A 15,719-nucleotide genomic window follows, 5' to 3' on the forward strand; every position below is an offset into this window, starting at 1 on the left:
TAAATTGTCCTTAAATTATTTAATACTGATGTTTCATTGTAACAGCAAAATAATTCAACTGTTTTAGGAAACTGTAATAATGCTAAGGTCAATGAAAAATAATAATAATTTTCAAAATTTATCCCCAATTTCACATGCTCAAGAAAGGTCAAGATTAAAAATGACAGGCATTCTTCTTACCTTTATTCTGGTTGGATAGTCGCTCTTGCTCTGTCTCAAAGTCACAAGTCTTTTCTCCCTGTGAGTTGTAGTTGTGCTGAAACAGAACATAGCAAATATAAACCCTGATAAAAAAAAAAAAATATCCTAAAATAATATACAGGATTGCTAATGGAATTTCTGTCATAATTGAAACCAGCCACCCCAAAGGGACCTGACAGGATAAAAAAAAAATAAAAAAAATCAATAATTAAAAATCTTCTAAGAATCAAATTGAGACTCGAGTTGTTCAATCTTATTTGATTCTTAGCAGATGCTTAATCTGATCCATTTAGATTATATTTATTATATGATTTAAAAAATGCCTTCCCATACTAACATTTATCAACTAAGGAACCATTTCCTACAAAACCACCCGCAATTTATCACAGCTTTAAGCAATTCATTATCCTAACAGTTTTCTTAGCATAGAGGGGAAAAGTATGAAAGAAAAAAAAAAACAGTCAGCATGGTGCACAGTGGGAGCTTCTACAGGTCACTCAGTAGCATGATGAATAGCATCCTGGAAATGCATGAAGCTGTTTGGGAGAATATGACTACACGGAAAAGCAATGAAAGCGTTTTTACAAACCACAGGACTCATAGCAACACTAGAACTGACACAAGCAAACACAAATTAAAATGGTTACTAAGGACAAAAATGGTGCAACTACACAAGTCTGTATATGAGGGAACTTGAGCTGTCTGTCATCACACACACACACACACACATTAGAGGGAAAAATGGGAACTGTTATGGAAGACAAGCTAATCTGATTCATTTATTCCAATATTTTCTAATATTTCAACAGATGTTAAATTTGTGATGGCGTTTGGTTTGAGATAAAGTGATAAAGGACAAAATGATGAATAGTAAAAGCAAACTGAGATGATATAAAGTTAAATAGTACAGCAGAAGGAAAGGGGAGTTATCAAGTTAAGGAGTGAGCGTGATAAGGTAATGTTGTTGTGGTTGCAATAATGATGATGAAATGGACACAGTGGAAGTATCATTCCTTGTTCTCGTAGTGCGGCCGCCTTCCCGAGGTACCTTTCTGCTGCGGAATTCTTCCTCGTTCTTGTAGCCTTCCTGCTGGATGCCTGAATGGGGGCCCATACTGCGCAGCCAGGTATTGCTGTCTAAGGGGAGGGGAGGGACGGAGGGGGGGAAGGACTGGGAGGATTCCAGGGGCTGGTAAGATTTAGGAAGTGGAGGTCTCGGAGGACCGACCTCCTGTAGTGGAAAGGCAGGAGGGGGGAAAAAAAAACAAGAAAAAAAACAGGGAAGTTGGGAAAAGACAGTAAAGTTTACAGAAAAAAAGAAAGGCAGGGAGGAGGAGAGAAGAGAAGGAATGGAGAGAGAGACCACTGCATCAAGAGCGACTAAGCCAGGCGGAGGGCGGAGAGAATCATGGGAAGCATATAGGCATGGATCCCTCACCACAAACGCTAAGCAACACTGACCTGCACACGACCCACACATGTACTTTGCATTTTGATAAATCACTGCTAGCCAAGGCAATTTGAGTGAGTTTAAAAGGTTTAGGTCATTTGTTTTAACACGGAAATCCTTTGTGACCTAAAATTTCAAGTCTGAAAATGTGCAGTTCAGTCAGGGGCAGATTTTTCTGAAGAAATGGTATGTGCTAGAAGCCAGAAAAGGCAAAAAAAAAAAAAAAAAAAAACCTCTGGGTATAATTTGGTAACGTATCACTGTAGGAGTGGGTCGCCTATGAATACTAGCAAACACGCACAACCAAACGTTTAAGAGTGACTACAGCTAAGTAACAACAAAAAACAGAATCATACAGCCAGAAAACAGGGATTAGACACAGAAATAGTTTTTGAATCCCATTTCAGGCCATGTAATCATTATTCAATTACATTAATTCAATTCCTGATTAAGCTCATTGTGCTTTATCTTATGCTAACAAGCTAATAGAGTGCAACATTTTCAGCAGCCTTGGTTCCAAGACGTTTTTCGTTAAGCAGTTATAATCAGAGGTGGACAGAGTACACAGCTTGAGTAAAAGTACAGATACCCCTTGCTTAATTTTACTCAAGTGCAAGTAAAAGTACTACAGATGTTTACTTAAGTAAAAGCAGTGTTGGGGAAGCTACTCTGAAACTGTAGTTTGACAAGCTACAAGCTACTCGTACGTTGAAGTAGTTAAACTACAGTCAAGCTACCCTTTTGGAAAAGTAGTTAGCTACACTACAAGTTACTATCAAAAAGTAGCTAGCTACATTGAAACTACTTTTACTTTTTGAACAAAATATTATAAATATTATATTACCTATTATTATTATAAGATGTTATAAATTATATATTATAAATAACTGAATAAGTGTCTGATGAATGTTTTAATTCAAATTTTTAGTGTTTAAAACAATGCAATACAATTATGATTTCATAGAGTATTGTTTTATTACACACAACACTCAAATATCGCAGACTGTTTGTCATAAGTGCAAAATTGCAACAAATAGCCTACAACATTGCAAGAACGAAATATACATTCAACATAAATTGCATTTAGAACATTTTCTCAAAAATAACGATTGAACTTGGACAAATAAGACCATGGGTAATTAACGTTTGTTTCTCCATCCTCAAAATCTGCCATCACCTGGGTGTGTCACTGTCAACCCACTTCTTTACGTCAGTGAACCGTTAGCCGCAAGATGCGTGATTAAACAACAGGTGGCGGTAATGGCAAAAAATGAGTTTGTAATCTAACAAGATGAAGAATATCCTTGCATCGGGCTGATTCGCGCAGGCTCGACAATGTAGCAATGTAGCTTTTGCTCGAGCTACACCGCTACTTGCTGCAAAAAGTAGTTAGCTACTGGAAAAGCTACACTGTTTAAAAAGCAACTGAGCTACTGCCAAGCTACTGAAAAATGTAGTTAAGTTAGTAGCTTCCCTACTTGTAGTTAACTACTCCCCAACACTGAGTAAAAGTACTGAAGTGTTTGAGTATCAAGAGTACATTTTCTAAATATTGCATTGCTACTGCCACAGTGCTTACATTTATGTACAGAAATGTCTTACATGGAGTTAAAAAAAAAATCTTACTGTTAATACCGTGGAGAATGTAAAAGAAAGTAAAATCAAGTAATTTTCATCTTTTTACCATCTTCCTTTATTTAACATTTAAGAAAATGTCAGAAAATTGAAATAGTCTAGTGATGTGGGGCCACGGGTTGGGCACATTCACAGGATGGACCTGCTGCGTCTTCATCCACTGTTTCGTCCATGGTTTCGTCTCTTATCTAAATCTGACCATGGAGTTGACTTCGGGGGAAAACTGAAGGTGATTGCTGGTAGGCTGTCCCAATCAGTGGCGCCTGCACAATCCAATCACGTTTGAGAGGGAAACAACAAATTGAGGGTTTTCGAGATTTTTCTTTTTTCCATTTTTTTTTTTTAGAAGTAGTTAACGGATACTCACGCTTATCGATAGAAATGTAGTGGAGTAAAGAGTACAATATTTCCCTCTTAAATGTACTTGAGTCAAGTCATGAGTACTCCCCAAAAATGATCCTCCAGTAAAGAACAGATCCCTTCAAAATTGTACTTAAGTAATGTACTCAAGTAAATGTACTCCGTTACTGTCCGGCTCTGGTTATACAGTAAGCCATGGACCGAATCAACCAGCTATACCTTTGTCATAGCTGGTCGGTTTGATCCATGGCTGATGTGGACAATATTTTTGTTTTAAAGGGATACTCAACTTTTTTTTGTAAATAGGCTCATTTTACAACTCCCCCAGAGTTAAACAGTTGAGTTTTACCATTTTCGAATGCATTCAGCCAATTTTCTGATTTTTAGAAAAATATCAGTAACCAGACGATTTCTGGTCTCATTGACTTCCATAGTAGGAAAAAATATATACTATGGTAGTCAATGAGACCAGAAACCGTCTGGTTACTGATATTTTTCTAAATATCAGAAAATCGGCTGAATGGATTCGAAAACGGTAAAACTCAACTGTTTAACTCTGAGGGAGTTGTAAAATGAGCCTATTTACAAAAAAGTGGAGTATCCCTTTAAATGGGATTTTTACTTCAGTAAATCCCATGTTGCACTCTATTATGGAATCCTCCATGGCATTGGACTATGGTTATGGGTTTTCTTTAAATGAGCCCAGTACAGCAAATATTAATTATTGTGAATAAGGAATCATGCTGTCCTGAAAAAACAAAAATAGCAAATCCTTCTAATGTAAAAGGTAAGTCCTATGATCAGCCTTGATTTAATTAAGGGGAAAAATAATTGAACATTCCCTTCTTCATTTATATGAACTGTTTGGTCTTCAATGTCTTTCATTGAAGAATAATGGTGTGTGGAATACCTCTGTGGCCAGCTGTTTAGTGGGAGAGGCGTGAGAGCCAGGGATGGGAGAGAAGGGGCTGAGAGGACTCGTCAGACTCACTGAACTCAAGGGACTTGCAGGACTGTTTGTGCTGAAGGAGCCGGATGCTCCACTGGCTGCTGGAGACAGAGACATATAATAGAGTTAAGGACCTATGTCAGGACGTCATAACTAACTTAATATTCTTCCCTGTAATGTGCTCCACTTTGCTGCTGTTGTATTCCAATAAAACATAATCAAATCAAAAAACTAATGATGTTTTCTGATTCCCAGTTACTTAGCCAGTTTCACGATGTATGCACAAAAGGTATGAAAAGGCCGCAGGATAAAAATGTCAAATAAAAGATTTCTAATCAAAAATTTCTGATTTATTGTATTGAGAATTTCCTTTTCAAGTCATCACGAAACAGGAGTAGCAATAGATTTTTCTTCTCTTTTGTGACGTTTATCCGAGTGAAACAGCTTCTCGAAAAAAGAAAAACATGTCGATTTTGCTCCATCGTTTGCTCCAGGTTGTCTCAGGCAGTTTTGTGACTCAAGCATTAAAAGTAACTTCAGATAAGTAATTAGATTACTTTTTCCAAGTAACTAGCAAAGTAACGCATTACTTGTTTTGTAATTGTTTTCTAATTTATTGACAGACAACTCTCTCTCTTTACATTCCTCAAAATAAATAAAAACAGAAAAACCCTGAAATAATTAAATATGTTAAATAATAAACATATACTTCATGTATTTAATCTCACTTTATTACCCAATGTCTTTGCTGCTGACCTTCAATGATCCACTAATAAGGAGTCAGTTAATTGTAAGAAAGGTTTGGGGTTTAAACTGACTAAATGATTGTGACGCCACCCAGTATGGAGATCATCTGACCTCTGTGTTTGGCCGTGTCTGTTCCACGAGACGGGTTGTTTTTGTGCAGCCCCTCCAAGACATCCTGAACCCTCCAGAACTCTTTCTGAATGTGCCTGTGTACCAGCTCACTCTGGGAGGAGAACAGATTCTGTTAGACAAGCTATTCAGTGAAACAAGAAAGACATGCATTATTGATTATACAAATGCATTTTTATTCTCATTAATAATTAAGAATCACAAGCCATTCAATTAATTTCCATTTCAATAAATGTGAGCAGTCCTTGCATTTGCATTACTAGCAAATAAATGTAGTATACTAATTCATTCTGTATCATCAAGGTCACATTTTTTTTTACTATGATAATGCCCACATCACACAACCCATGAAGGATGAAGGTAAATCAATCATGTGAAAATGATCATGCTGAATGTATGATACAAATGAATAATTGCATTGCATGTGCCCATGAATAAATGATTTGTCTCGGCAGAAGTCATTAAGCGTTTGTAGTGTTCAAGGTTTTCAAGTGAACTAATGATGATGTTGAAAACATGAACGCCGCTAATGATGATGATGACAAACTTGGAAATCAATATACCTGCCCTCCAGCGTTCAGCTGCTCCCAAAGGTCACCGTGGATGCTGTTCACATCATCCTCTAGTGCCTCGAACTCCATGCGGGTGGTGGTCAGGGCCTGTAAAGAAACATGCAAAGAATATTTTAAAAAAGATCAATTTTTAAATTAACATTTATTGAATCAACAACACTAGATTTGATAATGTGCTAATGTGTTTTCATAAAACTGTTAAAATGTTTTCTTACACTGGAGGCCTGAGACAGCTCTCCTCTGATGTTTATCAGCTTGTTTTGTAGACTCTCCTTCTTCAGCTGGAGTTTCTCCATAGCCAGCGGCTGGTTCCTGTACAGCTCCATCTCCTGATGTGTGGCCACCAGCACCCCCTCTAGACTATCCTGGAGATTGCAGAAGACATTCAAGTAAGGTTTGGCTTAGTATTTTTGCATTTTATGTTATAAATACATCATTTAATCAGAAATTACCTTTTCCATTCGCAAACGATGAACTACAGTCTCCTGCTCTTTTACAAGACGATTCTGCTCACACAAGCGGCCAAGTAGTTTCTTTAGAGAGACGAAATGAAAGTTCATGAGTCTGTTATGGGAATGACAATGATTTATAAAGTTTTAAATATATGCACCAAAAATGATGTCTTTGATCATAAAAATTGACTTACACTGGTCTCAATCTCATTAAGCTTCAGTGTGGGATGTAGGTCACCGTACACATCATGAAACTGAGGCACCTATAACCAGATAAAATAAAATGAAAATATTATTGAAAATTAGTCTTCTGAATTTATACACTACCAGTCAGATTTGGATCGGAAGAAGTAGTAACTTCTGTTCACCATTAATTAATTTAATTTTGTGAAATATTACGTGAATATATATGTGAATATATAATAAGGTGTAATTTATTCCTGTGTTCAAAGCTGAATTTTCAGCATCATTACTCCAGTGTCACATGATCCTTCAGAAATCATTCTAATATGATGATTTGATGCTCAAGAATCATTTAACATTATTTTTAAATGTTGAAAACAGTTATTTACATTTCACAAAGTTTAATAGAATGTTTGAAAGACATTATAATGTTACAAAACAGCAAAGACATATAATGTTTCAAAATGTTCTTTTGAACCTTCTATTCAAAGAATACTGAAAACAAAAATACTAAAATACACAACTGTTTTCAACATTGATAATAATAATAATGAATGTTTTTTGAGCAACAAATCATCATATTAGCAGGATGTGACTGAAGACTGTAGTAATGATCACAGGAATAAATTACAATTATCATTACCAACACTTTTAAAATAAATAAATGAATAGATGGATACATTATCTATTAGCCATTGCAACGTGCTGTTAGCATTTGGGATGGCTGAATAATGCTGTCGATGATAAGCCCCACCGTGTGAAGGCTACATTCTGAACAATGGCTTTCTTGCTGGATGATGTGAATGGATAAGACATATACACAGAGGACCACAGCAAGACGACACGATACACAATGACAACACAATGAAGGGTGTGATATTGGACAAACAAGCATCGGAAATGTTGGGGTTCTGGCACATAAATAAAGCAAAAAAGGCTGAAAACCAATCGAAAACCAAAGACAAACTGAAGATTGTGGCTTAACTTGTATCACTGAACTTGAAAACTATCAAGTTCTAAAGCACCTAAAGCACTATCAAAACATCCAACATGCCACATCGACCAGGAAGCACAGAGAGAGGCAGGCTCCAATACAGCCTCAGAACAGCCTCGTTTGAGCCTAACTTTGCCGGAAAGAGACTGAAATGAGGTTTGGTGGTGCAGGAATACCAGGTAGATCAGATTCAGCAGCCTGCCTCTCTAGAGGACTCTCGACTCTCTTACTTGTGAGAATAGCTTTGTTCGAGGAGAGGAACGATCAACCATTCTGGTGACCATGTTGATTAGGTGATCACCATCTGTCATCTAGGGCAGAACAAACCATCATTCATCTGGCTAAACACCTGACTTTGAATATGGCTGACTTCGATGGAACCTAACCCATACTTCACAGCAGGTAGAAGAGAGACCGGGGCTAGTTGTCACATTTTTTGTACTCCAGTGAATATTTCTCAAGTTGGATTTTTTCCCCCCATAAAGTCCTATTTAATAGTAAGTCGTAATTTTTTTTCCTTTTCTATATTAGGTACCGTTCAAATGTTTTTACACTACAGTTTAGGTCGGTGGGATTTTTAAAAATGTTTTTAAAAGTCTCACTAGGTTTGCATTCATTTGATTAAAAATAGAGTAAAGATTTGAAAATGTTTTTATTTCCACGACTGCATCTTCTTGGAGATAAACCAGTGGTAACCAATCAACCATTGATCGAAGAAACATATAGACCATTTTGCAAGATGTAAACAACACTGGTTTGTAACTGTTTTCTTTATTTCACATGTAAAGAAAAAATCTTAAAGATGTTCGTTTAACTTTTTGATTCAGTTTTATATGTTCTGTTGGTTGTATTTTATCCCAGGTTTTATGTAGTGTTAAAAAACCTAAACAGGAAGTGCTTCTGGACCAGTTTTGTTTTCATCTTGCAAAATGGTCTATAAGAAACATTTCACAGTAGGTGTGACAATGTGCCTCAATGAAAATGTGGCAACCTTCCCCAACCTGGCATTAAAATAATAATTTCCAGAACTGACAAAAAAAAAACCAATTAAACACAATTAAAAAACACTGCTATAGTAAACACATATTTGTACAGTTGAACTCTTGACCCGAAACCTTACAACCTTGTTACAGCTTTCCCATGTGAAAATTACGAAGGAGCTATATATAGTTGCTCCTAATGCCTCTGATAAGTTGCTACTCTGAACGTAACCTGCAACTGTAATGAAATTAGAAAACACTTTCGGATCAGTGTGAGAACTAACAGAGGGGAGAAAGGGAGGAGAAGACAGTGGGAGGGGAAGGTGGTTCTTTACAAAATGTTTGAAAGGACCATGGCTACATTGACGACATTGTTGCTTGCATTGTTGCATTGTCTTGAAGTGGGCATCCAAACATTTGAAAACCTTCAGTTTATGTCTAGGTCTGAATACCAGATTTTTTTGTGACGTATATCAGAGAGAAACGGCTTTTCAAACAAAAACAAAAAAACAAAAAGTAGGGCGGGACTTGATTTTGTCATTGGAGAAATGATTGGATTGTTGCAGTTTGCTATTGCTGTGATGTCATGTGAGTGACAGGTTGTCCCACCCTCACGACAGTAAACGGGTTGTCAGACAAGAAAACAGATTTTGCAAAAGCTATTTTGACTAAAGATCATGAGAGCACAAATATTTCATAAAAAAATATGTTGACACGGTGGGTAGCTCTAACTCGCTTGGTTTTGGAGCAGAGCATGTGCTGTCAGCATTGAAACTAAATAGTGGTTTTGGATCAAGCCTCCTACCTGCTGATCTAGGTACTCCAGGTTCCTCTGAAGTTGCACGTCTAAAATGTCCTCCTGATGCGTGTCAAACCCAGCAACAGCATACAGCACGCACAAGCATCAGATGGAGAGATGGAGGCCGAGACACAGAAGAGTACACACACACATGCTGATCACGGCATTGCTAATCACAACACAGCGTGGTGCATCACCCTCATACTCATAAGAACTGACAAGTACATGCCATTGCACATACAAATGATCAGTCACACGATTTGCTGATTCTCAATTGACAAAGCTGTATGTAATTGGCTTGCACCATGCTAAATACATTCACAAATGCTTAACAAGTGTTGACTTACCATTTTACTGTGGAGCGATGCTGGGGATGCTGGGTAGTTATAGTGGTACATTCCTTGGCTGTACGAGCGACGATCTCCAGGAAAGTCGTACTACAATAAGAATTAAATATGGTAATTCAGTGTATGCTATATATACATTTAATATACACCATTTTTTCAAAAGTGATTTTTTTTTTTAAATGCAACAAAAGATTCCTGAAAAACTGCATCACGGTTTCCAAAATAATAACTTTTTGCAACATTTATTATTTCTGAAGGATCATGTGACACTGAAACTCCCGCTGAATTTTGACTGCAGGATTGTTTGGATAATATGTTATCTTAAATTATATATTTTGTTGTGCAAGTGTAGAACTGCCATTCTGCAATAAGCTGCAAAGTACAGTTTTGCTATGGAAAATTAATAGTAGTTTGATAGCCCACCTCACAAGAAGTTTAAGAAATTTGGTAAAAATCAAAATCATTCAATTAAGGTGATCTGGTTATTAATTGTCACTATATGGATGCTTTACCTTAGGGGAGCTCAGTGACCTGCGGAGTCCGTAGACCGAGGGGTCAGCATAAATACCGTCCTCTCTAATTCGGCTGGGTGCCCGATCAAACCTGGCGCTGGGCGATCGGGCAGGAGAGGCGAAGCTGTGCGGAGAGTAGGGTCCCCCCGATGAGGAAGAAGGAGAGCGAGGGACTGACCGTGAGCGCGGCTGTATGGAAAGCCGTCTCATAGAGTTCTGTGCTGAATCCAGCTGGGGGTAATAGGCAGGACCTGGGGGTCCCATCATCCACTGAGGGTCTCGAGGTTGACCGTATATGGGTCCGTCTCGCAATGACCGCCGTCTCTCTTCCACGGTCCAGCGAGGAGATGGTCGGTTGTACGCAGCCGACATGGAGCAGATGCTCTCTGGTCGGACGCCGGGTGGGTAGAGGGGATATTCATCCATAAACGGAGGCCCGCCGTACACGCTGTAACAGTCTGCTGGCATACCGCGGTTCACTGTGTAGTACCTGGATGGACTGAGAAGCAAAGTGATTATAATTAATAACGCATTAATGAGAATTTAAATAAAAATAGACTACAGTTCAGAAGTTTGGGGTCAAAGTCTATTACAATAACTGTTTCAATGTTAATATATGTCAATTATTCTAAGTAATTTATTCATTATTTTGCAGTCTCATTACATCACATGATCTTTCAGAAATAATTATAATATGCTGATTTGGTGCTTAAGAAACATTTATTTTTATTATCAATGTTGAAAATAGTTGTGCTGCTTAATATCTTTGTGAAAAAAAACGGATTATTTGGTTAATAAAAAGTTCAAAAGAACAGGATTTACAGGAAATAGAAATATTTTGTAACATTATGAATAATTTAATGCATCCTTGTTGAATAAAAGTATTAATTTCTTTAAAAAAAAAAAATTGTATTGACCCCAAACTTTTGAGCAGTAGTGTAATATACTAGCATTACTTTAAACTGAAACTAAACTAAAATAATTTGTTTATAATTCCAAAAAGAACTTCAATTTCCATTTTATTTTTTGCAATCTAATTTTAATCCTTGCATTATAAATAAAAATATCAGAGAAAAACAGCAGACAAATTACATCAGTTTAGTAATTGTACCAGTGTGATTAAGTTAAGTTTAGCATATTAATATTAAATACTACTGCGCTTAAAAAAAACGTTCATACTTTCAAAACACTAAAACTAAAATTACAAACCTAAAGTAGATCGAACAAAGATAGATTGAAAATAAAAATAAAAAATCAAAATTAAAATCCTTCATTGAGAATAAAATGAAAACTCCCTTAAAAAGCCCAACTATAATAACCCTGCTGAGAAGAAAAGGATGAGGTAGTGACGCCTCACCTGCGCCCGTCGTCCTGAGGCACCATGGCGCGGCGCTGGTTGACCCACTGCTGCAGCTGCGTCATGGAGCTTTTCCTCTGGGCGAGTCTCTCTGGTGCCGTCCTGGGCACAAAGCCCCTCCGCATCACCACGTTCTCCTCGTGCGGCTCTCGCAAGTCCCTCACATTCTCTTGGGACTGGTATCTTGAACCGTTGGGGGGACCATAGTTACCCCAGCCGTTGGGGTGATGGGGTACCAGGCCTTCTTTCTCCCCCATCCTGCCCTCTATATTAGGGGTTACTGGGGTGCTGGGTGTGGTGTCTCTGGACTCTACTCCATTTGGCTCATGTTTGACAGGCTTGTGAATGTCTGGCCTCTGCCCGTTGTTCTCCGCATGAGAGTTGGGATCCAGACGTTTGGCTACCATGTCATTTTGGTCAGCTGTAGGGATGGGCTCAGATTTATTTCTGCAGGACAGCAGGAGAGAGAAAGACAAAACATCTGTGAGACACTGTCATAAAACAGTGTGATGCCTTTGATCGTCTTTATGCAATGTTGTTTTATAAGGAGTGCATATGACTGTTTGTTTCAGAGTATCAGGGTAACAGTGCTAAGGATGCACTCTTGCATTCCATCTTTTTAGCATCTGCTGTTTTCGCTCCACAAGAATCTTGTTTTTAAGACGCTTTTTTTTCCTTCTGTGAAACCCAAAAAGTGGAAATCTTGAAGAATGTACTCTTTGTAGGCTAGTCTATGAATGAAGATCCATAAAAATATAAGTAGTCTATATGACTGATGTACTTTATTTCAAGTAGTGATTGACTGACATATCATCAAGGCTGATATTTGACATTTTTTTAGTAATCGCATCGGCCAATAAGTTATCCTGTTTGGTCGTGAAGTGTCATATGTGGGACTTTTATCTTGACAGAGTGCAGACACACAGGAAAAATGCATGTACTGTATATGACGGTCTGTCTGTGCATACTATCCTAGTGAATTGAGTTTGGCTGTCACTAGACACATACAAGTGAGCATACTTCAAACTATAGTGCACTATATATCTAGTTGCCCACTATGTGGTCATATTATTTATGTCATATTTTTAAATGATAAATTCTCATTGTACACAGATTTACCAGATTACTGGTAAATTGTATTAGTTACGGTATTATATTTAGTGATGTTTTTAAAAAATGTCTTTATTTTTGAAAAGGCCATAATATGATTATAGTATCAAGCATTTGCTATCTAAAGTATAAACCTGTTTATTCTACATATTTTACCAAAAACGCATCTTAAAGGGATACTCCACTTTTTTAAAAAAATAGGCTAATTTTACCACTCCCCCAGAATTTAAACAGTTGGGTTTTACCGTTTTCGAATTTATTCAGATGATTTTTGGATATTTAGAAGAATATCAGTAATCAGACAGTTTCTGGTCTCATTGACTTCCATAGTATATTTTTGTCCTACTATTGAAGTCAATGGGACCAGAAACTGTCTGATTACTGATATTCTTCTAAATATCAGAAAATCGGCTGAATGGTTTTGAAAACGGTAAAACCCAACTGTTTAACTCTGGGGGAGTGGTAAAATGAGCCTATTTCCAAAAAAAAGTGGAGTATCCCTTTAATACAATGTGTAAACAGGGCCATATAGTGCATTTTCATCCTCATTCACTTTATATGGAAAAAGCATTTCTCCTTTTGTGTTGCAGGGTTTGTAATGACAGGAGAGTGAGTAAATGTCATTGCCAGAATTATCTCTTAAACCAGTTTTTCATCTTTTCAAGCTGTTTTTGTGAGAATCAGTGTGTATTATAGATGTGTGTACCTGGGTGTGGCTTGGATGTGGACCCTGGCAGCCTCACTCATGACTTGGATCCACTCCTCTTGCTCCTTCTGGCTGTCGGCACTGAAGTAATATGTACGAGTTCCTGCGTGCTCAACCTGCAAACAGAACGCAATACTGCCCTTTAAATCCTCACTTCCCTCTTCCTCCTCCTCCTCTTCCTCTGTTTCACGCCACACCTGCAACAGAAAGAGAAAGAAAGAGAGAATATTATTGCATTGTCCTATAGCCACTCCCATTTTGATAGTGTAAACCTGATACCACAGGAACAACAGAGCATGCAAAAAAAAGACTCAATACAGCTCATGCAAAATAGTGTATTCATTTGCTCATATGTACGTGACCAGGTATACAAATAACAGCCTGCAAATGAAGGACATGCTTAAAGTTATAAGCATAAACACAGCACTATTATTTGGAGTAATATTAAGGCCTTTCAGAGCTGGAGAGATAGGTGGGGTTGCAGTGCATGCAAACAAAAAAATCAGTCGTTGCACGACTCATGTAAAGAACATAAGCAGGTGAATCTGATCTTGTCACTTGTCATGCAGTTATAGAAGCAAAAAGAGGTGTTCTGAAATACCTACTAAATGGTGATCATCGACACATTGGAGAAAACTCACTCAGGGGTCCTCAGAGATGGGGGAGGATTGGGGACAGAGGAGAAAAGACTACATGAGGATGACTAGATCAAGTATACAAATCAATTTTAGGAGCAGGTTAGATGTGGGCTAGGTGGGGCAAGGTTTAGCATAAAGGAGTGGATATATAGTGCACTAATATCCTGAAAGAGATGGTGGTTAGTAGAAATAGGGCTTTGTTGTGTTATTTCAGACACAAAACACCAGCTATATGAAACACATAGACACCTGGCAATGTAAAACCTTTGTGTGAATGTGTAAGTATAGCATAATTATTAGGCTACCTTTACAAAGTAAGACTAGTATAACTTATCCAAAACACTGCAGTAGACAACTTCACCACATGAGGGCACTACAGATTTAGCTGTGGACATTATGCTTTCAGTGGTCATTATAGTGGCAAAGAAAAAAGAAACAGAAAAGATAACTGAATATATTAGTTTGATTTAAAATGTAGTAAACAACTACACAGCTAAAACCAAAAATACTGAAGCTATTCTATATCTATAATATCTCAAAGGAACTCAACAAAGCTCAGAATCTACAAGTATAAACCTAATGCCTCTGATTGAACTTAATTAAAGTCTCTGTAATTACGTTTTCTTAAGTGTGTTTTCTTATTTAAACACAGTGTGTCAGTCCATTCATGTCAAATACTTCATTCAAGTCAATTGAGAAAAAAAAAAGAAAGTAACTGTTGTAACAAAATTAATAACAAATGTATAGGATTTAATAACTATTACTATGGGGGTATTTTTTGTACACATTTTAAATATCGAAGGTCTTTTTTTTACTTTCAGTGCCATTTTTGGTCAATTTATGATGCAAGAAGCCTGTGACACAACCTCAGGTTTCTATAACACACATGACAGTTTCAGGAAACATAGCACATATAATGAGTGGGGAGGTTGTGTTATCACTGATGAAACCTGACAATAACTGGAAGCTACAGTAATCTTATCATAAAATATAATGATGTAATTCAGCATCTCTACCATTGCCAATCCTCTCGATTAGTCTTGCTTAAAACAAACACCTGAACTTTTAGTCATCCAAGGGTGTGCTACTGCTAATATCAGTTTCATACAAAATAATAGTTAACTGCTCTACAGGATAGTTATAGCTCACTGACACTAGAGATCATTAGGGAACTAATTGCATTTCTAAATAGACAACACCTGATGAACAGGATTTGTTGTACATCCACAAACAAATTATAGTCATATACTGTACTGTACAGATGAACATGTTCGTGTGAAATGTCTAGTAAGGATAAAAACCCAGGGAGACTCCTTCAAATCAACCAGAATAACAAACCTGGACTAAACTAAAGTAATCATTTATTTTCTTGTTCATTCTCTCAGTAAGCCGGATGTTGTTTGCATGCCTAAAATTCTCTTGAAACTGAGAGTCATTTGTTTCACAGGAAGTGGAGTATCAAAACAAAAGTTTGCCGTTCGCATTGCGGAGGTTGCTCAACTTTAGAAATCTGGCACAGAAACCAGTAAGTCTGTCCCAATCCTTTGCTTACCTTTGTACCTTGCCAAAAGAATGCCTCGTTTCCTTTGATTGAACCT

The 15,719-nt window shown here is 37.4% G+C and overlaps 1 protein-coding gene across 17 annotated transcripts in view; it reads right to left on the reverse strand.

Moving 5' to 3' along the window:
• plekha6 (pleckstrin homology domain containing A6) overlaps positions 1–15,719 on the reverse strand; it is a 94,284-nt gene that overhangs the window by 8,477 nt on the left and 70,088 nt on the right. For 5 of the 17 annotated variants that reach the window (XM_089125119.1, XM_089125120.1, XM_089125115.1 and 2 more), the window contains 14 exons: positions 13,484–13,680; positions 11,668–12,114; positions 10,311–10,809; positions 9,799–9,888; positions 9,458–9,511; positions 7,903–7,983; positions 6,690–6,758; positions 6,496–6,576; positions 6,259–6,408; positions 6,035–6,130; positions 5,454–5,565; positions 4,557–4,696; positions 1,250–1,432; positions 181–256 (listed from right to left, as the gene is read on the reverse strand). In XM_089125119.1, coding sequence (XP_088981245.1) covers positions 181–256; positions 1,250–1,432; positions 4,557–4,696; positions 5,454–5,565; positions 6,035–6,130; positions 6,259–6,408; positions 6,496–6,576; positions 6,690–6,758; positions 7,903–7,983; positions 9,458–9,511; positions 9,799–9,888; positions 10,311–10,809; positions 11,668–12,114; positions 13,484–13,680 — 2,275 coding nt within the window. Of the gene's footprint in view, positions 1–180; positions 257–1,249; positions 1,433–4,556; positions 4,697–5,453; positions 5,566–6,034; positions 6,131–6,258; positions 6,409–6,495; positions 6,577–6,689; positions 6,759–7,902; positions 7,984–9,457; positions 9,512–9,798; positions 9,889–10,310; positions 10,810–11,667; positions 12,115–13,483; positions 13,681–14,084; positions 14,104–15,719 lie in introns of those variants that run through there. The other 12 variants (XM_089125118.1, XM_089125128.1, XM_089125127.1 and 9 more) reach the window with 11 other exon arrangements.

Source organism: Pimephales promelas, chromosome 21, assembly GCF_988280905.1.
Source record: "Pimephales promelas chromosome 21, fPimPro1.hap1.1, whole genome shotgun sequence".
Classification (NCBI taxonomy): Eukaryota; Metazoa; Chordata; class Actinopteri; order Cypriniformes; family Leuciscidae; genus Pimephales; species Pimephales promelas.